At 51.6% G+C, this 27,201-nt stretch overlaps 1 protein-coding gene across 3 annotated transcripts; it reads left to right on the forward strand.

Annotated features, from left to right (window-relative positions):
- ROPN1L (rhophilin associated tail protein 1 like) lies at positions 1 to 27,126 on the forward strand. 3 transcript variants are annotated; one of them, XM_081825880.1, is made up of 6 exons: positions 1 to 112; positions 297 to 471; positions 4,313 to 4,436; positions 6,699 to 6,860; positions 14,844 to 15,019; positions 24,948 to 27,126. In XM_081825880.1, exons 2-6 carry the CDS (start codon positions 341 to 343, stop codon positions 25,138 to 25,140), a joined length of 786 nt encoding a protein of 261 aa, XP_081682006.1. In that variant the 5' UTR covers positions 1 to 112; positions 297 to 340; the 3' UTR covers positions 25,141 to 27,126. The 3 variants fall into 3 exon arrangements, with proteins under 3 accessions (XP_081682006.1, XP_081682005.1, XP_081682007.1); XM_081825879.1 differs by having other exon boundaries at positions 1 to 471; XM_081825881.1 differs by lacking the exon at positions 24,948 to 27,126 and adding an exon at positions 19,706 to 19,880 and having other exon boundaries at positions 1 to 471.
- The last annotated feature ends 75 nt before the right edge of the window (positions 27,127 to 27,201 follow it).

Genomic DNA, 27,201 nt, shown 5'->3' on the forward strand with positions numbered 1-27,201 from the left:
CGTCCCGGTTGCTTGGATACCTCTGTGAAACAATTGCTGCCGGGGGCGCTTCCCGGCTGTCGCTAGAAGGGGCAGTTGGCCCTCACTTTCCGAAGAGCCCGAGGAGGAGCGGGTGAGAGCCCCGGCCGGCCGCCCGGACCTCGCGAAGCCGGCCTCTTGGCCCGCCCCCAAGCCCGGCCCCGCCACAGACCCGGGTCCCCCCTCCAGGCTCCAAATCCGGGGGAGGCAGGGCGGCCCGGCCCTTCGGGGGCGCCCGCGCCCCGAGGCTCACCGGCCCGTCCTCCGCCTCCACGCAGCACACCTTGATTCTTCCCAGCCTGGTCCCGGTCTGCGGAGAGCGATGCCGCTTCCTGATACCATGTTCTGCGCACAGCAGATCCGCATTCCCCCGGAGCTGCCGGACATCCTGAAGCAGTTCACCAAGGCTGCGATCCGCACCCAGCCCGCCGACGTGCTGCAGTGGTCCGCGGGGTAAGCGCCTGGGATGGCCGGCCGGTCCGCGAGACGGCTCGCGCCTCCTGCCCCCACACCTGGAGCACTGCTCCGACGCATTGGTGGTGTCTGCACCTGAGTGTCTGTCTAGGAAGCATCATGGTCGATTGACCTTCCCAGGAATTACCGCAAAATGTTCACTTCCCCACAAAGTAATGACAGCTCCATTGTTGGAGAGTGGTATTTACTCAGACTAATACTTACAAAGCAATTGCATTGGGCAAAACGTTTCTGCATTGTGTTACAAAATCAAACTACTGCAGTCCCTTTATTTTATTTGTAAAATGATTTTTTTAAAAGATTGTATTTATTTATTTGACAATGAGAGCGAGCACAAGCAGGGGGAGTGGCAGGCGGAGGGAGAGGGAGAAGCAGGTTTCCCGCTGAGCAGGAAGCCCGATGTGGGACTGGATCCCAGGACCCTGGGATCATGACCTGAGCTGAAGGCAGTTGCTTAACCAACTGAGGCACGCAGGCGCCCTGTAAAATGACTTTTGTAAGGAATCTTGTAAGGCTAAATTCCTCATCCTAGAGAATCCTCCCAGGGTTCGGTATCTGGTTGAGTTTATTAGAACCAAAGCAACGGAGGTCATATTGGGGTAATTATCCCAAGGCCACTATAAGGTTAAACTTTGCTCAGCTTAGTTCACTGAAGGCAAATGAGCCTTCACTGTTTCTTGCAACAAACATCCTATTTTCAGGAACAGGCATTCATAATTTTAAGGTTACAAAGTTAACAGACTTTAGAACCATTAAAATAAACCCCATTTCGTTTTGAAAGGAAAGCTCTTCGTCCCTTTTCAGTAGACAGAGTTAGAAACTCAATTTTATGATCACAAGAGCCAGTATAAAATTAAGTGTTTTGGGACACCTGGGTGGCTCAGTCGGTTAAGCGTCTGCCTTCAGCTCTGGTCATGATCCCAGGGTCCTGGGATCCAGCCCCACATCAGGCTCCCTGCTCAGCAGGGAGCCTGCTTCTCCCTCTCCTTCTGCCTGGCGCTCCCCCTGCTTGCGCACACACACTCTGTCAAATAAATAAATAAAATCTTAAAAAAAATTAAATGTTTTAGTAACTAGCATGTCAGATTTCACTGACCTTCTCTAAACTGTATAACCAAGGTGAATTAGTTTCCTGTGGCAACTATAACAACTACAGAATTTGATGAATTAAAACAACAGGCATGCATTCTCTTTACGGTTCTGGAGGCCAAAAGTCCAAAATCAGTTTCACCTAGCTAAAGTCGAGTTGTCAGGCCTTCTCTCCAGAGGCTTTAGGGAGACTTCAATCCCTTGCTTGCCTTTTCCATCTTCTGGAGCTGCATTCCTTGTATTCTTTGGCTCATGTTCTCTTCCTCCATCTTTAAGGCCAGTGGTGTGGCATCTTCAAGTCTCTCTCTCTCTGCCTCCCTCTTCCAAGGACGCTTGTGATTGCATTTAGGACCCATCAAGATAATTCAGGATAATTTTCCCATCTCAGAATCCTCTCTCCCATCTACAAAGTCCCTGACACCATGCAAAATAAGATCCACAGATTCCAGGATTAGGACCTGGGTGTCTGGGGCCCTTACTGAACCCACCACACAAGGCTACCTATTAATCCAGTGCTCTGTCTTGTGACAGACACTTCTGTCAGTTGCTTCTGAAAGATTCTCTCAAGGTTCTTGCCGAAAAAATTACGGCCTCTGTTTTTAACCATCATCCAAGCATCAATAAAAGATGGGACACACGAGAGTTTATTTGTAGTCAACAGAACATTCCAAGATTGAATCATTTTTTCCCCTCGGGACATTAAATTATTTTAACTTAAGCTTCACTTTAATTTAAAAGGCATAATTGAGCACTTTCTGGATGTTCCATGCACTAAATTTCTCTCAAGAACAATTTTGGGGTTTAGGAGAAAAAGCAAGCTTTATTCACTAAGCAGTGTATGTGAAATGGGCTCAGATGTGTCCCAGCTGTCACAAAGGAGAATCTGTTAGGGAGGGATGTTGCTCAGAAGAGGGCACATTGGTCTTTGAGGTTAAGACAAGGCAAGGGCATTCCGGGAAGAAGGCTAGCATACCAACAAAGGGGCGGTGACAAGAAGAAAAAAAAAAAAAAGCTAAAGACAAAGCAGAGAACCAGGAATCACAGGAAGGTACCTGCTGTGGAAGACGGCAGGAGGCATTCAGGTTAACCTCTTCACAGAGGAGGCTTTCAGGTGGTGGAGATGAGTCAGCCTCGCTAGTCATGCCGCAGCTAGGGTCTGTCACCAGTGCCTCGTGCATGTGACTGGAGTGAGAACTGGTCCCCGCTCACACACGCCTCCAGGGGATTAGCACCAGGGGGCCCGCCCCTAATGCAGGCTTTCTCAGCCTTGGCACTGCTGACACTTTGGACAGGATCATTGCTTGGGGGGGTGTACGAGGGAAAGGTGGCAGTGTGGGGGTGTCTGGGCGTAATAGGACCCTTAGCAGTATCCTGACCTGTACCCACTAGAGGCACCATCCATCCCCTCTGGAGACAACCAAAAATGTCTCCAGAAATTGCCAGTGCCTTCCTGGGGCAGGGGGAGGTAGAATTGTTGGGAACCACTGCTTTAGATGCTGTGGTTTGATCGGTTAGGGGGAGGAAGGAATAAAGTCCCCGGAATAAGTGAAAACCCTAATTAGGAACAATATGGCAAAACTATGCCCCCATGCCCCCTCCCTGTCACCTTAGATCTTCCTGTTCACCTTCGTCTCCCACATTGCTGCCCTTGTTTTGACTTTCCCTCCAACTGTTAAGTCAACAAAATGTGGATGGGGAGAGAAAAGGGGATGAGGTATAACATTTCTTTTAGCCTGTCAAGTATCTATTTATCAACAGCTATCTTTGTTACATAATCAGAGATGTTTCTAATTATTCATATCTTTTACACGATGGCCTGTGGCCCTGGTGGATGATACACTATTCGTTTTCCTGAGTATATTGTTTCTTTTTTGTTGTGTTAGTCATTGGAGTGGCGAATGACGTGGCTTCAGCAGCCGGCCCCCTCTAGCATGCCTGGCACCCTCTCCTGGTCCCCACCAGCCAGAAGCCGGTGTGTGCCCCCTCCTGACTTGTTGCCCTAAGCTATTTCCATACCCCCCCAGCCCCTAGTATAAGCACTAATATCTGCATCCCAGAAAGGAACAATTAAGGGGAAAAAATACTAAAGAAAATACCAGGCAGCAAAAGTGAAGGGGGAGGGGGGGAGGCATGGCATCTGACGTCATGGAGTGGAGTGGTTGGTCCCCAGCGGAGCAGACATGTGACTTCCCTGATCCGAGACCCCGTAGGGTTGAACAGAGATGGTTGAAGTCAACCCCCTTGGAAAGCAGCAGAGCCAAGTGAAGGGAAGACCAAACACTAACTGTCAAAGTAGAATGACTGGACCATGACCTTGCCCTTGGGTCACTGGGTCCTGAACCCTGGGTCCTGAACCCTCCCACCTCCTTTGGCAGCAGGTCAGGACCCCTCCTAGCATGTGCTTGATAAGAATAGCACATGTTTCAGGAGCCCCCCGATGGCCTGGTGCCAAGCAGCATGTCTAGCCTGTTGCAGCTTGAGCTCACTACTCCTAGGAGCCCTACGACAGGGCCTGCCATTGTTGGCTTTGCAGACAGAGAAACTGAGGCATGCAGAGAGGGTTAGGTTGGGGATCGGAGTGGAGGAGCCATGACTGCAGCCCTGCCCTCGGACTCTGGTGTCCCTGGAGGTGTCCTGGGCACTGTCACGCTCATGGCTTGTTTAAGAAACCATGTGAATTCCAGTGTTTTCTGGGTACTGATGAGCCTTCAAAGATGTCTGTTGCTGTTAGGTATTTTTCAGCTTTGTCTAGAGGAGATCCACTTCCTGTCAAGGACAGAATCGAGATGCCCGTGGCCACTCAGAAAACAGACACAGGCCTGACTCAAGGACTCCTGAAAGTTTTGCACAAGCAGGTAGGAGGGGGTCTCTGTTCTCCGTCAGCTTCACGAGATACAGCATGGCCGCTGCGTGGCATGTGGCAGACTCGCCGGCTCACCTTTGCAAGGCCAGCTTTCCCGGCGCACACCTGCCAGATTTCTTCAGAGGAGGAATCTGCTGTGTTCAGTGGCCTTTTTCTAGTTTAAAGAACCCCAAATAGCTATTCGTGATTAGATGGTAGGCAAGTGAAATAGAATTGCTTTTATTTTTATCTTTATTTTTTTTAAAGATTTTATTTATTTATTTGAGAGAGAGTGAGAGAGAGCATGAGAGAGGAGAGGGTCAGAGGGAGAAGCAGACTCCCCACTGAGCGGGGAGCCCGATGTGGGACTCGATCCTGGGACTCCAGGATCACGACCTGAGCTGAAGGCAGTTGCTTAACCAACTGAGCCACCCAGGCGCCCATAGAATTGCTTTTAAATACCAAACTAAAACACTAGATGCTGCTGGACTAAAAGTCTGGAAATTCAACTCCCGAATGGGGGTGCAAGTCTCTTCTTGAAATATGCTTGTAAAAATTGTGTACGTGCTAAAGAAATAATCTGCTGCCGCCTTCCCCTGAACAACAGACTGCCCTTTGGCGTCTGGTGTGCAGTGTGGTCCAGAGAGCCTGGGCGGGTGCGAGATCCTTCCTGGCATGGCCTCGCCCAGGAACCGAGGGCCGTCCTCACCCGCCCCACCACGTTGCTTTTAGAGAAACCGGTTAATCGGGAGGGTATCACCCAGTCAGGCTTGGCATTCCTAATGACCGTGTCGTGTTAGTAAAAGTGACCTCAGTGGTATAACCTTGGTCTTTAAAGTGATTTGTCCCTGTTCTACATTTGACATACCATGCTTCTGTGGTACACTGACTTCTGAAAATAGGATGATTCCAAGGTTTTCTCTAACGAATAACCATCGGAAGGGGTAACTTGGGGAAAAACACGCTAAAATTGCTCAGAACTTTTCACATAGAATGCTATTAACAGATACAAGCATTACCAATTTTCACAGATGATTTTAAAAAATGGGAGGAAGGAATTTCTTTTCACTTTTAAGGTTTCTTCCATTTAACTGTTAACACATTTAGCGGGTTGGATTTTTTTTTTAATTTTTTTATTGTTATGTTAATCCCCATACATTACGTCATTAGTTTTAGATGTAGTGTTCCATGATTCATTGTTTGTGCGTAACACCCAGTGCTCCATGCAAAACGTGCCCTCTTTAATACCCATCACCAGGCTAACCCATCCCCCCACCCCACTCCCCTCCAGGAGCCTCAGTTTGTTTTTCAGAGTCCATTGTCTCTCATGGTTCGTCTACCCCTCCGATTTCCCCCCCTTCATTCTTCCCCTCCTGCTACCTCCTTCTTCTTCTTCTTTTTTTTTTTTTTCTTAACATATATTGCATTATTTGTTTCAGAGGTACAGATCTGAGATTCAACAGTCTTGCACAATTCACAGCGCTTACCAGAGCACATACCCTCCCCAGTGTCTATCACCCAGTCACCCCATCCCTCCCACCCCACTCCAGCAACCCTCAGTTTGTTTCCTGCGATTAAGAATTCCTCATATCAGTGAGGTCATATGATACATGTCTTTCTCTGATTGACTTATTTTAGCGGGTTGGATTTTAAACGTTTTTATTTTACTTACTGAAGCTCATTTTTTGCTATGAAGTGTTTCGCACAGACAGCAGGGAATCCCATACCCAGTCTGTGTATGCCCGTTTTACTCAGTCGTAACATCATGCCATATTTGTGTCTCAGGCCTTTCTCTCTTTTTTTTTTTTTTTTAAAGATTTTATTTATTTATTTGAGAGAGAGAGAATGAGAGACAGAGAGCATGAGAGGGAGGAGGGTCAGAGGGAGAAGCAGACTCCCTGCCGAGCAGGGAGCCCGATGCGGGACTCGATCCCGGGACTCCAGGATCATGACCTGAGCCGAAGGCAGCCGCTTAACCAACTGAGCCACCAAGGCGCCCCGGCCTTTCTCTTTCTGAGAAGTAAAACAGGCCATATTCAGCTTGCTGCCCCCTCCCTGCCCGCGCTCCTCCCCGCTGCACACCTTCCCACCCTGCTTTCCCAGGGCTAACCATGTCGTGAACCAGAGTTCATCTTTTCCCTGCATGCGGTTGGGCGCTTGGGATATGTTTAAATATTCATAAGCATTATCTTATTTCACGGGTTTCTAAAACTTAAAATATATACTTATAGACTTAAAAACTTAGGAATTTCATCATACTGTGTTTTCTCTACAGTGTGGCCACAAGCAGTATGTGGAATTAGCAGATCTTGAGCAGAAATGGAAAACTTTGTGCCTGCCAATAGAGAACTTCAGAGCGTTGTTGCAATTGGATCCTTGCGAAGACAAAATGGAGTGGATAAAATTTTTAGCGCTTGGATGTAGCATGCTTGGTGGGGTACGTACCTACAAGTAGCATATGAATAATTCTGTGCAGTCAGGGGCCTGGCTTAAAAGTAATGTCGGTGTTTCAGTAACCGAAAGAAACACTTTCACTACTTTAGTAACTTGGAGAGAAGCAATTCTTTTTCAAGTGCCTGTTGTATTTTTAGGCTTACATTTTTTTTTTAAGATTTTATTTATTTATTTGAGAGAGAGAGAGCGAGCGAGCAGAAAAGCAGCAGAGGAAGGGGGAAAAGCAGACTCCCTGCTGAGCAAAGAGCCCAATGCGGGGCTCAATCCCAGGACCCCGGGATCATGACCTGAGCCAAAGGCAGCTGCTTAGCAAGCTGAGCCACCCAGGCGTCCCGCAGGCTTATAGTTATTTTAATTTGCAGAAGTTAAATACTTGGGAATGCTTCAATTTTAAAATTGTTAACAGTAGATAAAACATACAGATATTATGACAATGCATTTAAGTGTTAGAAGAGAATGCATCGGTGACTTTATATTGAACTGCACATCATTTGGTAAACAGATACTATGTTCTCCTCATCTATGGGAAGAGGCATAAAATTATTTTACATTTGAGTTAAAATATATGATTAGTAGCTAACAGATATGGTGCAACTTTGGCGGTGTTGAAGTGTGAACCTTGGGAATGAGGACAGAGATGACCCTCCAGTTCCCAAGTGAGGGGTCTCTGAACCAAGGAGGGGTGGAAAGGGAAGGGCTGGAGTGTGAAGATTTGGCAGGACTTCTTCTTTCTTTCTTTCTTTTTTTATTATGTTCAGTTAGCCACGGTATAGCACATCATTAGTCTCCGATGTAGTGTGCAATGATTCATTAGTTGCGTGTGACACCTCCTTAATGCCCATCACCCTGTTACCCCATCTCCCCCCCCTCCCCTCTGAGACCTCGGAGTCCATAGTCTGTCATGGTTTGTCTCCCTCTCTGATGTCTCCCCCTTCAGATTTCCCTCCCTTCCCCTATGGTCCTCCATGCTATTGCTTATGTTCCACATATGATGAAACCATACGATAATTATCTCTCCCTGCTTGACTTACTTCACTTAGCATAATCTCCTCCAGTCCCATCCATGTTGATGTAAAAGTTGGGTATTCATCCTTTCTGATGGCTGAGTAATATTCCACTGTATATATGGACCACATCTTCTTTATCCATTCATCTGTTGAAGGGCATCTCGGCTCCTTCCACAGTTTGGCTATTGCGGACATTGCTGCTATGAACATTGGGGTGCATATGGCCCTTCTTTTCACTACATCTGTGTCTTTGGGGTAAATACCTAGTAGTGCAATTGCTGGGTCATAGAGTAGTTGTATTTTTAACATCTTGAGGAACCTTCATACTGTTTTCCAGAGTGGCTGCACTAGCTTGCATTCCCACCAACAGTGTAAGAGGGTTCCCCTTTCTCCACATCCTCACCAACATTTGTTGTCTCCTGTTTTCTTAATTTTTTTGGCAGGACTTCTTTGGGAATCTGGAAGCCCCTCTTCAGCTCCAGTGTTTGAGTGTCTGTGTGAGACACTGGGGTCCAGGGAAGGGAGTGTTACCATTTTATATGTGTGAAGAAGGGGCTCCCTCCACTGCAGAGCTGAGCCCTTTTCTCACCCCTCCCCGCCTTTTTAAGATTTTATTTATTTATTTGACAGAGAGACACAATGAGAGAGGGAACACAAGCAGGGGGCGTGGGAGAGGGAGAAGCAGGCTTCCCGCCGAGCAGGGAGCCCGATGCGGGGCTTGATCCCAGGACCCTGGGACCATGACCTGAGCTGGAAGGCAGACGCTTAACGACTGAGCCACCCAGGCGCCCCTAGCCCCTCCCTTCCGTCTTTGGACCTCAGAGACTGGATAATTCAGTCCTCACTTCGTGGCGCACACTCAGCTCTGATGTTAATTTTTAGAAGTCAATTTGTGTAGGAAACCCCCATGGACCCTACATGATCTCGGACACACTGATGTGACTGCCTGCACTCTCTTCCTCCATCCCGTCCCCCTGCCTCCCCAGCCTGAGGCAACCGCCCTCCCAAATCTCCTGCTTCCTGTGGGCCACATACATCCCCAAGAGATACAGTATTTAATTTTCGTGGGTTTTAACTTTATGAAAAGCTAATTCTGTGGTTAGCAATCTTCTGGAACTTGTATTCATTCCCAATTAGATTTCCATCTCCCTCTGCAACATCACAGACTGTTGTAGGTCATACATTGTCTCTGCTGTGTAATATCCACTCCGTGAAGAGACCCCCATTTACTGGTTCTCGTAATGGCCCTAGTGAGAACCGCTGAAACCCCAGTAAAGCCAGATGCTGGCTGGTTGCTGCATACTGAGTCACCTAAGTGCCCAAAGGCAGTGTTTCCGCCAGCGGTAGAGAGGACTGCCGCCCCGGGCTGATTTGTGCCAGGGACCGTCCTGCAGCAGAGCGGGGCTCAGACATAACCAGGGGCGTGGGGTGTTGGGGTGGGAAGGACAAAGACAGATGTACCTACTGAAGATAATTTCACGTCGCTTTGTTTATCTGGAACTCTGTGAAAGCAAGATTTTAATACTGTAAAATGAATATCTAATATTAGAATTAATGTTTATGGTTTGTGCCTTTAAACTTAGTTGTGAAATTTAGATTTTAGCAAGGGTGAGAAAGAATATTTCATATTGTGGGGATCCATCTTTGTAAGGTTTACTTCCCCAATCATGAAAAGTAAGCGCAGGATTTAAAACCAAGCCGGAGCAAGAGGGTTTCTTGTCCATGTGTCGTGTGGGACAGTAGGTGGAGACATTTGGTCACCTTCTGGACTGAACACTGGGGAAGGCACAAGAAAGCTTCGGCACCTCTCCTTTCCTCCTCTACTGTTTCTCACCCTTGCTGGTCAGTGTGGGGTCCGGCCTGTCTCCTAGCTGGGCCACCTCGATAGTCGTGTCTGCTGTGGGCTGTGGACTCTGAGGCCAGACTGTCCGGGAAGGTCCCCTCTGGTTCACATGTCTGTGTTGCGCGGAGGGTTGGGGGAAGGGTCAATGGGAGGTGTCAGAAGTGAGGGTGTCGGCTCTGCCGTGGCCTACCCCCCACTCCTGCCCCTAGTGCAAACAGCCCTGGGGCGGCCAGGCGCAGATGGGGAGAAGCCACTGTGTACCCACGTTGGCTGGGGGAGCTTGGAGGTACACCAAGACAAAGCTGTGACATGGAGGTGACGAGGTGACAATTTTGGTGTAGTTTGGCATCTTAGCATTCATCTTTATGCAGTTGTTCCCGGCAGGGGCGGGGAGGGACAGAGAGAGGGAAAGAATCTCAAGCCGACTTTCCACTGAGCATGGACGCGGGGCTCGATCTCACGACCCTGAGATTCTGACCAGAGCCGAAATCAAGAGTCGGACGCTGAACTGACCAGCCACCCAGGTGCCCCTATCTTTATGCTTTTTAAAAAACCTTCAAAAAAGGAGGAAACGGAGAAGTGAAATGCAGGATGAGTAATTTACAATGGATCGCTGCCTATCCCCTTTTCCACGTAGGATTTCTGTTACGTTGGAACCTAGTTGCTCTGTCAACACAATACGCTCTGTTTCTGCTTCCTTCATCCCCGGCCTCTGCATGGCCGGCGGCAGATGCATTCTCCATGCTCTTAAATTTCTCTTCACAGTCACTGGTCAGATGAACCCAGCTTAAGGGCTCTGCAAAGACTAGAACCTCTGCTTACATTTCAGAGTCGTCTCTATCCTCCCTTCCTCCCTTCCTTCCTTCCCAAATGTTTGTTGAGCACTGCTTTGTGCCAAGTCCAGTTCTGAGAGCTGAAGATTCGGGAGTGAACACGGTAAGCAGGCGACCCAACCCCCTGGAGCCGACTGTCCGTCCGCTCTGTCCTACCCCGGAGCACCGAGCACTGCTCTGCTTATGGTGTTGGGAGCTAGGAATGGGGCAAAGGGGCAGTGGGGCTGCCCTGGGCAGATCATGCTGTGCAGATCCTTGCCTGGCCGAATGATAACATTTTATGTTGTGACCTTTATCTTTACATCTCTACAGCACTGGCAATGATCCTAAGCATTAAAGTCGTGGATCAAAATCCTCTGCTTTGTTTTTTAAGCACGAAGATCTTTTTTATTACATAAAAAAACTGAGAAGGAAGTCCCCCATCCCCGCACCCCCCCACTGACTGAGAAAGTCCATGATGACAAACCACCAGCCCAACTCTGTGAGGCTCTGAGAAGCACCGGACTTTGTTCATCACAAGAACGTGTCCCTGTGTCCAGGGGCAAAGTGCACGTGTGCAAACAGTCCTCGGTCCAAACACATTGCTTGTGAACGGGCCTCACGCCTAGAGTTCTCATCATGGGCTGGAACATTCGGAGCCTTTGTCTGTGTTCTCCTTAATCCCCCCAGCGCCCCTCTGACTTAGGGCCTGTTCTGGGAACCTCACTGCAGCTCAGTGACTCAGATTGGAAGTGGTTGAGCAGGATTTGAACGCAGACCCCGAGTGGGTGGGGGGAGGGCCCCTCGCTAGAGAAGCTGTAGGCCCAGATGTGTGCCGCCCACAGGTTGGGACACCGAATGAGAGTCTGCCATTTCCTGTCTCAGAGAATAACAGCTCCTAAGGATGATCCTTAATATCATTTGCTGTCCGAAAATGGTTCTTACCCTGAAAAGCTCTCAATGTCAGCCTCCTAACGGCCCTCACCTTGGCATTCGTAGAGCATCCTCCCAGCACAGCTGTGCTTGCGCCCCATCCCGGTGCCTGGGGGCCCAGTGGTAGAGGCAGTGTCCCGGCTCGCTCCCCTCCTGCTTTCCAGTCAGCTCCCCCAGCTAGGCCTCTAAGCCCATTCTGGGGTGACCATGAACACTCCTTTTTCGCTGTGGCCACGGAAAGATACAGCCACCCCCGTGGGTGGGAGCCTCCAGCCACACACTTGCTTGGTAGCTGCCCCCTGAAGTGGGAAGGCTGCCCCTGGGCCCCCAGCACCAGTCACCCCACTGCTGAGAAGAGAGTTGGGGTGCACTCCACCCCCATGTCTCCGCTGGCCTGGTCACTGCTCACACGTGGGGGCCCTGCATCCTCCCCTGGATGGTGACACTGGAACGAACTGGCTTCTCTGGAGGACCGTGTCCCAGCCAGCTGGGGGATACCTGTCTCCCACCCTCCCCTGCCACTAGTCCATGAACAGAACCGTGTTTTACATGAGAAAAGACCTGGGAGGGTGAGGAAGTAGGTGCAAAGGACCTCTGGCTTTTTAAAAGTGGACTTTGGGGGGCGCCTGGGTGGCTCAGTTGGTTGGGTGACTGCCTTCGGCTCAGGTCGTGATCCCAGGGCCCTGGGATTGAGCCCCGCATCGGGCTCCCTGTTCGGCGGGGGGCCTGCTTCTCCCTCTCCCACTCCCTCTGCTGCTCCCCCTACTTGTGCTCTCTCGCTCTCTCTCTGTCAAATAAATAAAAATAAAATATTTTATAAAAAACAAAAAGTGCACTTTGGGGTGGGAACCCTGCTTGCAACGCTGAGCTGTCCCTCCTGAGCGCCCTCAGACCACACCTCGGAGCCAGGCCCCCTCTTCTTCTGGACAGAAGGGTCCCTGCAAGATGTCGTGCAGATTGTCACGTCCCGGCGAGCTGGAAGGGCACTGGGGGAGGCGTGAGCTGGCTCTGTGTGTCATCACAAGAGCAGCTAAAATTCTGAAACAGAGATCCCACGGAGCTGGCACCCTCGAGATGCTCAGGAAACAGGTGTCTGCAGGCCTGTTTTCCTCTCACGTCTCCGCCTCAATCTCACACGCCGGTCCAGCCTGAGACGCTTAGCCAAGACCAAGTGCAGCTTGGCAGCCCCACGTCCCAGGACAGCTTGTGGCCAGGACGGGGGTTGGGGGGGGTCGGGGCAGGAGGCTGGAGGAGGGGCACCTGCCCGGAGGGTCTCCTGGCTGGCGAGCACGTGGCCTCCCTGGCGACAGCCCTTGGGAGCTGAGGAGTCTGGGTCCGAGAAACAGGCTCGCGGCGGCAAAGCCAAGCCAGTTGCTTTAGGAATCCTTCTGGATATACAAATTGCTGCACATCTCATCTCGTTGTCAGGAACGTTCGCCCCGGTAACGTCATCGGGCCTTTGCAGAAGGCAGTGACGCTGGGCTGCTTTGATGCATGTTTTCCTTAAATACCTCCGCCTTGGAAGCCTTTGCAGCTCGGTTTCACAGACCTCATCTGCTTGCTGCGCGCCAGCCGCCTCCTTCCCTGGCCTCCTTCCTGAGGCTCAGCAATGACTCTCTCTCGCTTGTGACGGATGGAAAAGCAAAAGCTAACATAACTGCACGTCTCGGAAAAGTTTCAAGCGAGGAACATGGATCATAAAACGTGCAGCTCTATTTTCACCAAGTCCTCTCAAGGCCGGTGCTGAGAGGAAGGGGCGCGGGCGGTGACCCCGGAGAAAGCACCTGCTGGGCAGACAGAACACGGTCGCTTCTCCCGTCGGAGCATCATTTTGCCCCGGGGTTAGACTAACGTCAGAGCTGTGCCATCCACCCCGGCATCGTGCCATGGCCACGGCCAGGGGTCCCGGGGAGTGTGGGAAGGGGTTTTCCAGATGCGCCGAGCCCCAGCTGTGGTGATGGGGGGAGCTCCGGGCTGATCAGGCAGCCACCCCCCGGCCCTCCCGACAGGGCAGCTCACCCTGCGAGCCAGCCTGGTGCTCTTCGAGGTGCTGGGGTGTGGCGGTCCTGCGGGCTTACCTCGGGCCAGCCACCCAGCCTCTCTGGGCCCCTGGACTTCGTTTTAGTCCTTTTCCCCCTCTCCCTGCCGAAGCAGAAGGGATTTTCCCCAATATGACTGTGAGAAGCTGGCCGAGCTCCTGGGGAAGCGCCCTGCCGTGTGTCCGGCAGCTGCCGGCAAATTCGGAGAGGGTGGGAGCAGATCCATCACCAGTCGAGCCTCTGGAGGAGGCCCAAACCCTGGCCACCATCCCGGTTGGAGCCTTGGACGACCCAGCTAAACAGTGCCCATAATCCCGACCCACAGACATGTCGGGATAGGAAACGGGGCTCCAGCCATTTGTGTGTCCCTAAGGGTGTCAGGTTCGTTCCCTGCACACAGTCACGGTCCCGGTCAAGCAGGTTTGGGTGTGACTCTACCCACTTGGGAAGCTTTCCTCTGTGCCTGTCCCACCTGTGTTTTCCTTGCTCTTCCCTCCTAAGTGCAGCCCCCTAAGTGTCAACAGCCTGCTCTCTTCCGGGCAAAGGGTCCTGACTTGCAGCGTGAGACCATGAATGAGGTGTCAATGTTTCCGCCGTGGCTGATTGCAAGCCTGCAGGCTCTTGTGAGATCACCAGGGATTGGATACAATCCTTCTGCCCTCCTGGCTCGGAGGGAGGGTCTGCATGCTCTGAGCATGTGCCTTGCAGGAGTGGGATGGCTTCTCCAGGGACTGGCTCTCAGGCTGAAAGTCAAGGTGTCGGCCAGGGTAGGTGGGGTGACTGACCCAGACAGAGAGAAGGAGCATGAGCGAGATGCACAGTGTGCAGGGGAGAAAGGTCTGGTACTTTCTGGAACCGAGACAAGGCCCAGAGCAGGGCTAGCCCTGTGTGGAGCCTGCATGGAGGCTGATCACAGGTGGGCATCAGGACAGCTCACGAGGCCATCTGTCCTAGAGCCCCCCCCCGCAGATGGCACTTCTCGTTGGTGACTGACAGCTCCGTCCCTGGGTGTGTCACGGCGCTGAAGGGGCTGGGGGGTTCTGGGCTGGCTTTGGGCCCAGCTTTAAGGAGACTGACGCTTCCTCATTCCCGTTTTAATATAAAATAAAATCTGTGGATTAAAATTCTTTTCAGGCTCTTGATCAAACCTTTCCTTTTTATTTCTTTGTTTATGGCAAGTGTAAATTCACCTAGTTCTTCATTTCGATTGAAGCATACTTGCTGGAGAATTTCTGTAAAATATACTCAAGCCCTGATCCTGCTGCTGTCTTGCTTTCACTGTAGCGATTCCAGGTAGTAATTGTTTCCTCCCCTGGTTTGTGGTGTTTCTAGTCACTGAACAGTTCAATGAAGCACCTGTGTGAGATCCTCACCGTGGACCCCGAGGGCGGGCCTGCGCGCATCCCGTTTGAGACGTTCTCCTACGTCTACCGTTACTTGTCCAAAATGGACTCGGACATCCCTGAAGTGGACACGGAATCCTATCTCGCCACTTTAAAGGACACTGTGTAAGTATGAGCCCTCCCTGGAATTCCAGTGCACGGACCGCTAGAGAAGGTCTTTCTCTCTTTCTTCTCGGGTACCTTTGCTCCGGGGAATCCGGCCTTTGCCAGGAGGGAGAGCAACACACATTGCGCTCCAGATGTCCCCAAGATGGCCCCAGGCCGTGCTAAAGAAAGCTGAACCTCAGGAGGCAGCTTTTCTTCACGCGTGGTTCAGGGCAGTGCTGGACTGAAGTCGGGTTCTCTTTATCCCGTCTCTAAGAAAAGTTCATCAGAATTGATCTTGATTCTTCAGTCCAGTGTGTCCAGTGGTTTAAAATCACAGCATGTCAAAGAGGAAGATAGAAGGCACGTCTCAGCGACGCCGCAGGTAGAGGGTGTGATGTCATGCCTTTGTTCCCTGAATGTTTATCGGGTGCTGGCTCCTGTGCCCTGTCCTGCTCATCCTGGGAGCGGACAGACACCGGACTCACAGACCCCGCCAGCAGGCAGGGTGGAGGGCCGTGAGAACGGGACGGCGGGTGGGCGGGGAGAGGCGGGACACTTGGCTTGTCATCACCGCCAGACTTGGGTCCCTCCTGCCCTCCCACACCTTGCGTGCTTGGGGCACCAGGGCCAGCCCCGGGACTCCCTGCTGCCACCGTGGCCATCTCTCCTCGGCTCCGCCGCCTCGTCCCTCCCAGACCGTGTTCTGTCCTCCCTCCTTCAGAATCCCTGCCCTCCCCCCGCCGGTCTTCCCTCTCCTCTGTGTGCCATCCACTGACTTGCCCTCCTCCTCCCGGGGGACACTCTCTTCGTGCCCCGACACCCCCAACACCCACAGTTCTTGGAGACTCAGCCCTCCCCTCGCCAATGTCCCAGCAGGCGCTCACCTTCCCCTCCTCCGCAGCCACGCTCACTGGCCCCTTGCCCTGTGGCCTGGCTCCCCGTTTCCAGGGCGCCACCCTTCTCTTTCCTGATTCCTCCAGTACCACCCGCAGCTGCCCACCAGTGGTGAGCCATAGGAGGGGACCAGCATCACGCCCCCACCTGACCTGCCGCCCTCCTGAGTGTGACCTGGTCCCCAGCCCAGCTGAGCCCCCACTGTGCCTGCCCCCTTCCTCACCACCAGCTTCCTCCTGGCCCCATCCCACCTCGCCGGGACACAGGCAAGCTCCTTGTGTGTCAGCATCAGAGCTCTTGCCCCATCTTGGGTCCGGGACAGTGGGGGCTGCATAGACGCCGTCCTCTCCCTCACCCCAGACTCATTCCCTGTTTGACTCCAGACCCAACCTGTCCCACTGACTCTGAGGCTGCCGAGGCCGCCGGCAGCTTCCATCATGCTTTCCTACACACACTCCCATTGGTCTCCCCCTTCCCTCCCTCCCTCTGCCCCACCTCTGTGAATCTCAGCCCTTTTGGCCCTCTGTCTGGGCCCCTCCCGTGGGGACTGCCGTCCTGTCACAGAGCTGGCCTTGCTTCCCAGCTCCAGACTCCGATATCACACTGCCCACTTGACCTTTCCACTGGGATGTCACACGCCAGGCTGAAAATGTCCCAAAAGAAATCCACATCCTTCCCATACATTTCGTTCCTCAGTTTCCCCCTTCTGTAAACTGCATCACCAGCTCCCCATGAGGTCAGGACAGAGACGTGGGTGACCCCTGATGATGCCCCTTTCCTCCCCCCACACCCCCTTAATCCATCCCACCTCCTGTCCTTCCCTCCATTCCTGGGGCCCCGCTTCCTCCTGCCCCAGCCCACCCCCCCGCAGCCCCTTGTCCTTTAAAACGATAAATCGAGTCACTTTCCAAAGGCTTCTCACCCACACCTTCATGGCCTCTGGGCCCCACACAGCCACGTGGGTCTGTGGGTTTCAAGCAGCCCGAGCTCCCTGCCCCCCAAACACACTTCGGGCTCCGCACTCGCACTCGTGCTTTTGGAACAGCCCCGCCCCCTTTGCACGGCTGCCGGTTGTCGCCTGCTCCGAGAGGCCTCTGGTAAAGGGCCCTCCCCATAAAGCAGCTTCACTTACCCCCCTCCGTCCCTCCGAGAAGTCACCGAAGTCACCGTATGGGATGTTCATGGAGTGCAGCGATGCGGGCTGGTTCACCGGCCTGGGGTGGTGTCTGCTCGCCCAGTGGTGCTCAGGGCACATTGGCGGGTGGACGGCACCCCTGGGCTGCCTGCCCCCCCACAGGCGGTGGAGGTGAAGGGGCACGGGAGCCTCTGGGGAGTTTGGGTTGAGTCTGGTGACAATGGAGAAGAGCTTAGAGAGGGAAGCGGGTGGTGGGTTCTGGTTGGAAGGACCCCCCTTCCCCCCCTGAGGCATGAGACTTCTGCAAAGGTCCAGACCAAGAGGGGCGAGGCTGTAGGGCTGACCCAGATTTGGGAGGCTAACTGGACGTGAGGAGTGGGCGACAGAGGCTTCCAGGCCTGCCCCGAAGGGTGCTGCTGTCTCCCAGAACGTGACCTGTGGCGGCGGGGGAGGCCTCGTGAGCTGGTGGGCCTGTGGGGTGACCCGGGGGGGTTGTCCAGTGAGCGCAGCCTGGGCTGGAGTCCCCCCAGGTGGTGCCGGATGTGGCAGGGTGAGGAGGGTGCTGGCTGGTGGGGGTGCAGCTGGAGCTCCAGGCTTTGAGGAGGGGGGTGAGCACGAGGAGGAGGAGGAGTGACCCTGGGACAGAGGGCACAAGGAAGGGCGGGGGGTGGGGGGCGGACAAGGATGGGCGTTGCCCAGTGCGGCCAGCTGCAGAACTGTCCCTTACATTGTGACCTTGGCAGTGGTGATTTCAGAGGAGTCGTGGGGCAGGGGAGCCAACACAGTGCAGGCTCCAGCTCCCCCAGATGACCCTGCAGACGGGGGTGGCCCCTGGAGGGAGGGGCTGAAGGTAAAGGAGAAGCACACTCAGTTGCCGGGTGGGTGGGGGGTCAGGTGTATAACCTGGTGCCTTGTGCACCCCGACATGGACAGCCCCCTCAGAGCTCACAGGAAAAGCCTGAATGCACCTGGGCACCCCAGTAACCCATTTTGGATCAGGGCACAGAGTTTGTGAGCTGGGCTTGTCTAAATCTTACAATTTCTGCTCATCCATTGAGAGCAAATCCATCCCAGCAGCAAGCGCCTGGAAGGCACACAGCATGGGGGCAGCGGAGCTTAGTGGGTGAGCGCTGTGGCCGGCTGGCCTGGGTCAGAGCACTCCTCTCCCCACCCGCTCCCACCCACCTTTGTAGACGGGCTGACTCGGCCTCTCTCGGCAGTGGGAGGGACTTCTGCCTATTCAGTAATCGAGTCACTCAGTCATGCATTCATGAATTCATTGCTCATTTCCAAGAGTGTTTCAGACCCATCCACGCGTCCCTAGTGGAAGGTGCTGGACACTCAGGTACCGATGAGCTGAGGGCGTGCATGAGCGGAGACAGGCTGGGCTGGGCAGGCCGACCAGGGGCCCTGGCTGACGGGATGCCCTGGGGGCCGACCCGGAGGTGGCTTTTCAAGGACCTAGCCTGGGAGGCTTGGGAAGCCCCTAGAAGGTTGGAGTGGCCCCTTCCTGTTTCCAGAAGGATCTGGCATGGTGTGTTCATGGCGAGATTTGTTCTGTAGCCATTAGCAGGTACCCAGGGTGAAGAATCAGTTCACAAGGGAAGTCCAAAGAAGATCCCATTTGGTGTTTCTCTTCCATCACTTGGTTAATGGCTCTTCCTTAACTGGGGAGATACACTCCAGCTGAGCCTCCATTTGCTGTTAGCACAGCTAAGACAGCAAACCCACTTTCTCCGGCAGCCTGAGGAGAGCTGTAGGGGCCACCGTGGCGGGAAATCCTCATGCCCAGGAGAGCATGGGGTCAGGGTGACAGGCACCGTTCTCCAGCGTTCTATTCTTCACCTCTAAGCAGCCACAGTGAGAAGCTTGGACACCTGTGATTCCCCTGGGGCTGTGAGAGATGGTTGCTGTTTATGGTAAAATGTGGTTTAGGACTGCTAACTGATGTTCCCTTTACCTTGAAAATACGAGCCCTCGAGATGGTTCTCCTTTCCCCCACCGACATAGAGAATGAATATTGTTCAGCATTTTTACATCCACGGATGTTGGCACTAGAAATGTGCTAATGCTTCACCATCTCTTAAGAAATAGAAGTATCTATAGATAAAAAGAAAAAGCGAGGGACATGCTGTTGGCAATGCCAAAGTTTCATAGACTCAAGACCTTTGAGTTTCACTGGACCAACTTTTCCAATAGAAGGATACTTTTGTTTCAGTAGTGACTAAAATTTGAATGGCCAATAAAGAAGAATGTATAGTACTGATTTTTTCACCTAGAAATAAATGCCCATTTTTGTACAAGAAAATATAATGCTTTAGTTTTAGAGTTAAAAATTACTGATTAGAGGGGCGCCTGGGTGGCTCAGTTGGTTAAGCCATTGCCTTCGGCTCAGGTCATGATCCTGGAGTCCCGGGATCGAGTCCCGCATCGGGCTCCCTGCTCAGCGGGGAGCCTGCTTCGCCCTCTGACCCTCCCCCCTCTCATGCTCTCTCTCTCTATCTCATTCTGTCTCTCAAAATAAATAAATAAAATCTTTAAAAAAAATTACTGATTAGAGATTGGAAATCATCTGTTTTTCTAAGTAAAACCTTTAAATTAGATTGATTTCATAAGAATTGCGTTGTGTGCTGTGAGAAATGACTAATAAGTGCCTTTATCTGTTTCCAACCTAGAGAATCTAGAAAGAATGGCATGATAGGACTTTCAGATTTCTTCGTTCTGACGAGGAAAGTTTAGAAAACCTCGAGAAGAAAATTCAGAAGACAGAGGCCATTATTACAGAGAAGAACACTTTTTAATATCAAATAGTGCTTTTTAAAACCTTGGCACCAAATACAGCTTGTCTTTAACCACGTAGGTGTGTTATGTGAGTTTTTCTCATAGTGGAAGCCCAGTGTAGTCAGTGTGGCCTGGGATCTACTTAATAATTGCTCTTCACCCTGTTTCCTGGCAGACCCTTACATGGAGAGGATTCGTAGCAAGAAAACAATCTTTTTGCGTAAAACAATCTATTTGGATGCTATGGGGGGGGGATGGGCAGTGTAAAACTGGCTGTTCTTTTTCCTCATTGGAAACTCCTGACCAGCAGGAATGCTGATGTTTGCTCCCCGGACAACCACACCTAAGACCCCCTAGGAAGAATGTCTTCTGCTGAAGCTGGATCTGTTCTGGGAGGGGTGGGCCTGGGAGCACCTGCTAGCTGGAGGAGCATCATGGCCCCAGGAAACAAAGTAGACTATTTAAGATTTTATTTATTTATTTGAGAGAGAGAGAGAGCAGGGGGAAGAGCATAGGTAGAGGGAGAGAGAATCTCAAGCAGGCTTCATGCTCAGTGTGGAGCCTGATGTGGGGCTTGACCCCACAACCTTGAGATCATGACCTCTGCCGAAGTCAAGAGTCGGGCGCTGAATAGACTCAGCCACCCAGGTGCCCCCAAAGTAGACAATTTAGACCAGCACTTGGTCCACGGAACAGAAATGAGCATCCCAGATCCTTTATTTGCTTTCTTTATATCAAGTCTTCAAAATGAAGTGGCGATTAATACACCTTAGATCATTTTTCGGAGAACTTAAAAATGGTTTGGCTTGTTGGTTCTCTGTAGATTGGTCGCCATGCTAATTAAAGTTATCCGTGTTCAAAGACTTGTGAAAACCCAAAGTTAGCAGGAAGAATTTGTTTCAGGGAGGAGAGAGCCCCCTCCTGTGTAATCACTACCTGAGAGCCAGGGACCCTGCCTCGCCTGGTTCTTTCCCAGGGGACCCTCTGCCTGGCCCAGCTGGAAGGCCAGCCATAGATGTCACTGAGTCAGCCCCGGAGAGAGCTTATCATGCAGCGTGTCCATCCAGGGGACCAAGGACCTGATGACTTTGGGGCCTGCTTGCTAACAAGTGTCTGTGCATTTGGTAGAATTTGGGGTGAGCCATACTTTCATTTTAGTAATCTTGTCGGGAGGTTATAGGGGAGGGACATAGAGCCCCTGCGTTCTGTCATCACTGGAGGCCACCAACATTTACCAGAAGAACTTCATCAAATTGCTAACCAGTCACACTGGCTTAGGTCAAGGAGGTAAACGTGGACAGAGTTTTATGAGATTGAAAATAGATGAATATGATCATAAATAAACTTGCTAACGTGGACATCTGAACTAAAAAATGTAAATTGGGATACTTTTTCACTCTATCAAAAAATCATAAGGTGTTAAGAGAATGAAAGGGAATGAAGTAGGTGAGTGGATAAATAAACTCTGGTGCATCCAGACACTGGGTTATTATCCACTCTAAAAGAAATGAGCTGTCAAGCCAGGAGAAGATACGGAGGACGTTAAAATGCATATTGTTAGGTGAGAGAAGCCAGTCTGAGAGGCTGCTTACTGTATGATTCCAGCTGTATGATATTCTGGACAAGACAGTACAAAGATGGCTGCCGGGGGGGTGAACAGGTGGAGCGCAGAGGATTTTTAGGGCAATGGAAGTACTCTGTGGGATACCATAATGACGGATACATATCGTTACGTATGTGTCCAAACCCGTAGAACGTACAGCACCAGGAGTGAGCTCTTAGGTAGGCTGTGAGCTTCATCGGCTGTCACAAGTGTGTCCCTCTGGCTCTGGAAGCTGCCAGTGGGGGAGGCCATGCGTGTCTATGTGCAGGGTGTGTATGGAACGAGCTGGTAGACACGGGCTACGACAGGGGTGAGTAAACAGCCCCTGCTGGTGAACAGGCTCTGCTGTTTGTCCTTCGTCTCAAAAGGTGGGTCTTTTTTTTAAAGATTTTATTTATTTAGAAAGAAAGAGAGCGGGTTAGGGGCAGAGGGAGAGGGAGAGAGAACTGAAGCAGACTCTGTGCTCAGCACAGAACCAGATGGGGGGCTCGATCCCCAACCCTGAGATCATGACCTGAGTTGAAACCAAGAGTCAGACGCTTAACCGACTGCATCACCGAGGTGCCCCACGAAAGGTAGGTCTTCAGAATGACTTTGTCATAGAACCTGAAATAGCATTCCCTTAACCAACTGAGCCACCCAGGTGCCCTGGAAATAGCATTCCCTTAAAAAAAAATTTCCAGCCCCTCAAAATTGTTTTGGTCTGATTTGATGCCCACGAGTGCCGTAACGTTCAAACAAAAAGAATGGGGTACAGAAGCATGAGCTGGCCTTTGTCTAGTGGATGCCACCCGAACATATATGTCACCTCAGCGGGACAACCAGAATGCAGGTTCTGCTTCTGGGTAAGTGCATATCTGAACAGTCAGGTTCAAGCTGTGTTTCCAGAATATTCTTTAGGGTGGCCTCTGAGTCAGCAGAGTTGGAAGTGGTTGTCCACCCCAATCCTGTCCCCTTACTGTGGTCCCAGCAAGGACTGCCGAAGTAGCAGGTTAGACTGACCCCAGCCTGACATCTGGGGGCTCTGTTCCTGCCCCTCCCACAACACAGTGGATCTTCCTCTGGGTCACTCTCAGCTTAGCCTCAGCCCCAGAAGCTGTCCCTCCGTGTTGAAGGCTCCCAAGTGCCCAGACAGAAGGTGGAAAATGAACTAATTTTATAACTAACAAAGCATATAAAGGGAAGCACTCTTCTGTCTCATTTTTGCCTGAGAGCCTCCAACATCTTGTTCTAGCACCTAATTAAGCTACCACGCTGTGTGCCAAAACTAGACCGTTTGCTCCTCGACAACGAGATTCCTAACATTCGGCCAGCAGGCCTCGTCTCATTAAAGAGAACACTTTTCCTATTCCCTTGCTGATTTGGACTCTTCCTGTCCCGTAGTTGAATCGCCTTTCTTCTTCTTCTTCATATCCTGTAGTTATTTCTTTTTAAAACAGCCATAGGAAGTTTGGCTTTCAATCAGACTGTTAACTGTCTTTGGGTGGCTCAGTCAGATGGTTTAACTGCAAGCTTGTTGCAAGAATCATTAATTAACATGTTGGATAAAATAAACCATTCAAAGTGACTGGAGTGTTTGAACAAAGGCTCTCTGGAGGGAGACCCGCAGAAATGCTCCTCTGTGGTAGGGAGACAGGTGGGGTCCCTGAGGACCCGATAGGATCGTTGGGGCTTCAGAACCACACTCTGCACACACGCTGAGAGGAGGCAGATGGCCTCATCTGGATTCAGCACCTCGGGAGCCAAAAAAGATTTTTCCAATTAGTCACTTAAAAAACAGACTTTACAGTGATGGAGAGTGAACACTAAAAAAAAAAAAAAAAAAAAATCCCTGGTCTTTGTGAGGTGTGGGTTTGGAAAATATCTGCTTTCCCTTCCTTGCAGGGGAGTGGGTTGGGGGAAAGCAGGACTGGAAAAGCCAGAGGCGCACATCAGCTGATAGTGACTTTGACCTTGTGTCTTAGGAGCTCCGTCTTGCGGAGATGCACTTCCAAAGCCATTGTTCTCGAAGCTGCAACCAGAAGGATTTGATCTTCGACCTAATTCTCTTTGTCGGCTTCTGCATTTTTCATCTTTAAAGAAAGTGGGTTTTGTTGGTTGGTGTTCGTGATGTGTGAGAAAGAGAAAAGGCGGAAGTAGAGATGATTCTGGAATGCGCAACCACCTGGCACGATGAGTTCTGAGGCAGTTAGGCAGGGCTGGGATTTTGTTCTGAAAATGATTTAGCTGCAAGTCGCTCACTTAACTACAATTAGCTGTTACTTCCTGGCAATCGCTTGGCCTACTTACGAATTCTTGTAACATGAGAAAATCTAGCTTTACAAATGGTTTTCAAATGTAGGGAGATTTGTATGTATACTCAATTTCACAATTAATGAAGAAGGAATAGGTAGAGTAATCATTGATTGAGCGTCATATTGCTATGTCCATAATTCGAGGCCTATAATTTTATTCAAGTCTTAAACCTTTCCAAAGGTCCTTGAAGCACTCATAGGCCTGAGGCTCTTTGTCTTGGCGTCTAAAGAATGAAAGGGGTCAGACACTCCCCAGGGAAAATTCTAACTCTTAAGCAGAATTACTTCTCCCTGGTTATCAAAGCACATTCTCACTGGAACCCCTGAGGTGGGTGCAGAAATATAATTAACCCCCTTTTCTAGGAGACTGAACCAGAGCTAAGAAGCCAAGGACACCCCGTGTCCAGGTGCCCCAACCTCACACTTTTGTCCCCTTGCCTCCCTCCTTGTATCTGCTCCATTTCCCCGGTGCGGGCTCTCCGTGAGGTCACAGGATGCATTAAGGCCCTATCTTTCCCAGTTGGGTCCTTCCCAGGAGCCGCGTGGATGGCTGGTGTAACCACCACAGTGGAGCAGATCTCAAACTCGCCCCTGCTCGGATGGAGCCGGTGTAGACCTGGGATAGAGAATGACTCCCTTCCGGGCACAGGGGCCACTCAGTCACCCCCCAAACCCCAGCGTCATGCTCGAATCCAACGTGAAGTGGCTGGAACAGGGGCGTGACCAGAAGTCGGACAGCCGGTCCCAAGTGTCCTGGCAAACGCCGCCCAGTGGGGCCTCGGGGACTCTTGGGTTGGCATAACGCCTGGCTGAGATCAAAGTGCATTCACCCAGCACCGGGTAAGGTCTGGGCCTGTGCTAAGGGTTTTATGGCTCATTGGATTCTCACACCAACTACCAGAGGTGGGTGCTGGCCTTCGCCACAGATGAGGACACAGCGTGGGGTGGGACAGCTGTTGGGGGCACCGTTTCACAGAAGACGGCTTACCAGAGTGTGGGGAAGGGGAAGGGGACCCCATGAGGGACGGCAGCCACGGGAGGGACTTTATGACCCTAGGGCTGACGGGGTGGGGGGGCTGTCACAGGGCTGGAGCTGGAGAGGGGACCCCAAGCAGGAGCTGTGGATTCGGTAGAGGAGTAGCCAACGCCCGGGGACCTCCCTGGGAGGCAGCCACAGGAACAAATACTCCTGCCTCATTTACCCACTCCTCCCCCCCCCACTCTCTGATCTTTTGCCAGGGCCTGGTGTTGGCCAAGAAAAACCAGAAACCAGACGAAAGGAAGCCTCATGACACAGAGGTCAGATGCCCCGGGCTGGAGCGAGGAGGCAATGCTCAGGACAAAGAGAGGGAAACTGGCACTCAGTCATTTGCATGAAAAATGGGTGAAGGGCTTGCCTAGCCAGACCTCCGCATATTCATATGAATGCTAAGAGACACAGAAAGGATTTCTGAATGATAAGCACACAGTAGAAACTGGTGGAAACTTCTGAGAAGGAGAAGTTGCCTACTTTCTGTGGTGTAACTGTTGGATTTACTCCTGCTGTGCACCATCCATCCATCCACCAATCATTAACAAGAATTGCTGTTTTTGAACTTCTCATGCTGGAGCTGGAAGGAAGAGGTCTTTTCCCTCTCCTGTGGATGAGGAACCATCGGGATGTGGGTCTAGAGCTGTATGTGGTAACAGCAGCTAACATGATTCCATGATCACTTCCATGCCACTGAAACTCATAAGTTACGGGTAGACTTCATTTTTCATCTCCAAAGGGCAAGGTCATCTAGGTGAAGCAAATACACACCAGGTCCTCAAGGAGAGGGGATTGTGCAAGGCGTGTTCACCAGTGGGGTGGGAATTTGGGAGCCGTTTTAGAATTTTGCCCATTTTACATACATTAACTCACTTAAGCTCCACAGCAACCCCAGAAAGTATTGTTGTTATTTACTTTGCGCTACTGATGTGACAGCAGGGGAAGAGTCACGTTAAGTAGCTTCTCCCACATCACACGGGGGAGACCAGAGCCCTCTGGTGCTCACCTGACTCCCCCTCTGCTACGGGCTCTAGTGTGGTGGAGCCTGTCTATATGAGGGGCGTGGTGGCCTGAGGGGTTAGGGTCCTGGCCCCCTCCTCTCTGATGGGAGTACCACCTCAGCTTGGCCCTCACTTTAGTTATACCCACCAGTCAAGGGCCTGACATGCTTAAGCAGAAGGAAGGGAAATACCTGGTCTTTGCTGTAGACCTAACCGGATTTCTAAATCCATAGTAATCACTTGAATAATGGTTCCCAGAAAGACATGTCTCAGGCTTGACCGTGGAATGTACGAATGTGGCTTGTTGGAGAAAGGGCCTTTGCAGATGCAATTAAGTTGGGACTCTTGACATGGGATCACCCTGGGTTTAGGGTGGACCCTAAGTCCAATGACTGGTGTCCCTCTAAGAGAAAGGGTTTGAAAGTCTCTAAGGAAAACAGAAAAAAGATGGGCAAAAGTTGATCATTGTGTGTACGTAAATGTTCTTGAAATCCACGGCAATGGCATGCCTGCTCTTCTTCGCGGGCCAGCAGCTTCTCCCGTAAGCCCCAACACCTGGAGGGCAGATTTCTGGCAAGTTCTGTGAGCTGGGCCCCTTCTCTGCCGTCCCGTCAGCCACAGCCAGGCCCTTTCCATGGACGTTTGGATCTCAGCCCTGGGGGCCTCTCCCTCGAGTGCCCCACCCCAGTCCTGAGGGGCAAGGGCTACTCCTGATGAGGTCTGCTCTTCGTTTACTCTTTTACTGCTTCTTACCAGCCAATTCCTCGAACCCCAATCCTGTTCCAGTGACTGAATCTTGCATTAACCCTCCCCTGTTTGAATTACTATGTGGTTTCTCTCTCCTGATTGGACCCACACTGTTCCCCAGCAGCAGGTGGCTCTGTGTGCTAAATACCGGGTGGATTCTTTCAGAGACCTGAGGTGACGCAGGCCTATCACCCAAAAGTAAACATCGTGTCCATGTTAAGTAAGTGGCAGAGCTCGGGGCTATGAGGTAAGAGAATGGGTCTAGCACACGTTCTGCAGCCAAGCACGGGATTTGGGGTGGGGGCGAGGATTGCCCAAACAGTCTCCTCACCTGTAACCCAAAGGAAGCAGACTGCAGGGCCTTGGTGTCAGTTAAGGGTAAAAGCTAAGCTCCTGTGCGGTGACTTAACAGATGGTTACTCTCAAAGAAGAACCCTTCCGGGAGGGGGTCCAAGGTGACGGGCTGCTTTGCTCCTCATGGTCACTCAGGGACCCAGGTTCTGACCATCTTTTTGTTTGGCCCTCGCTTCGGGTGTCGCTGTCAACTGTGTGGTTCTCGGGAGGGCGGAGGGCATCGCGGAGCACGGGCTTGATGCCTTAAGGCCCGGGAGCAGAGGCGGGGCCTGTCGCCTCCTTTCCAGGTGGTGGTGGTGAGGTGGGGGGGGGGGGGGGTGCACTTAGTCACGTGACCACGCCCTCCTGCACAGGAGGCTGG

The sequence above is a fragment of the Leptonychotes weddellii genome, chromosome 7 (genome assembly GCF_054177405.1).
Source record: "Leptonychotes weddellii isolate Sample4059 chromosome 7, ASM5417740v2, whole genome shotgun sequence".
NCBI lineage: Eukaryota > Metazoa > Chordata > Mammalia > Carnivora > Phocidae > Leptonychotes > Leptonychotes weddellii.

What these genes read in the sequence shown, in the direction of transcription:
- ROPN1L (XM_081825879.1), top strand. Translation starts at nt 341, where the DNA reads ATGCCGCTTCCTGATACCATGTTCTGCGCACAGCAGATCCGCATTCCC. An exon ending in TGAAAGTTTTGCACAAGCAG is followed by an intron (nt 4,437 to 6,698) that starts GTAGGAGGGGGT and finishes TTTTCTCTACAG; the next exon opens with TGTGGCCACAAGCAGTATGT. An exon ending in GATGTAGCATGCTTGGTGGG is followed by an intron (nt 6,861 to 14,843) that starts GTACGTACCTAC and finishes TGGTGTTTCTAG; the next exon opens with TCACTGAACAGTTCAATGAA.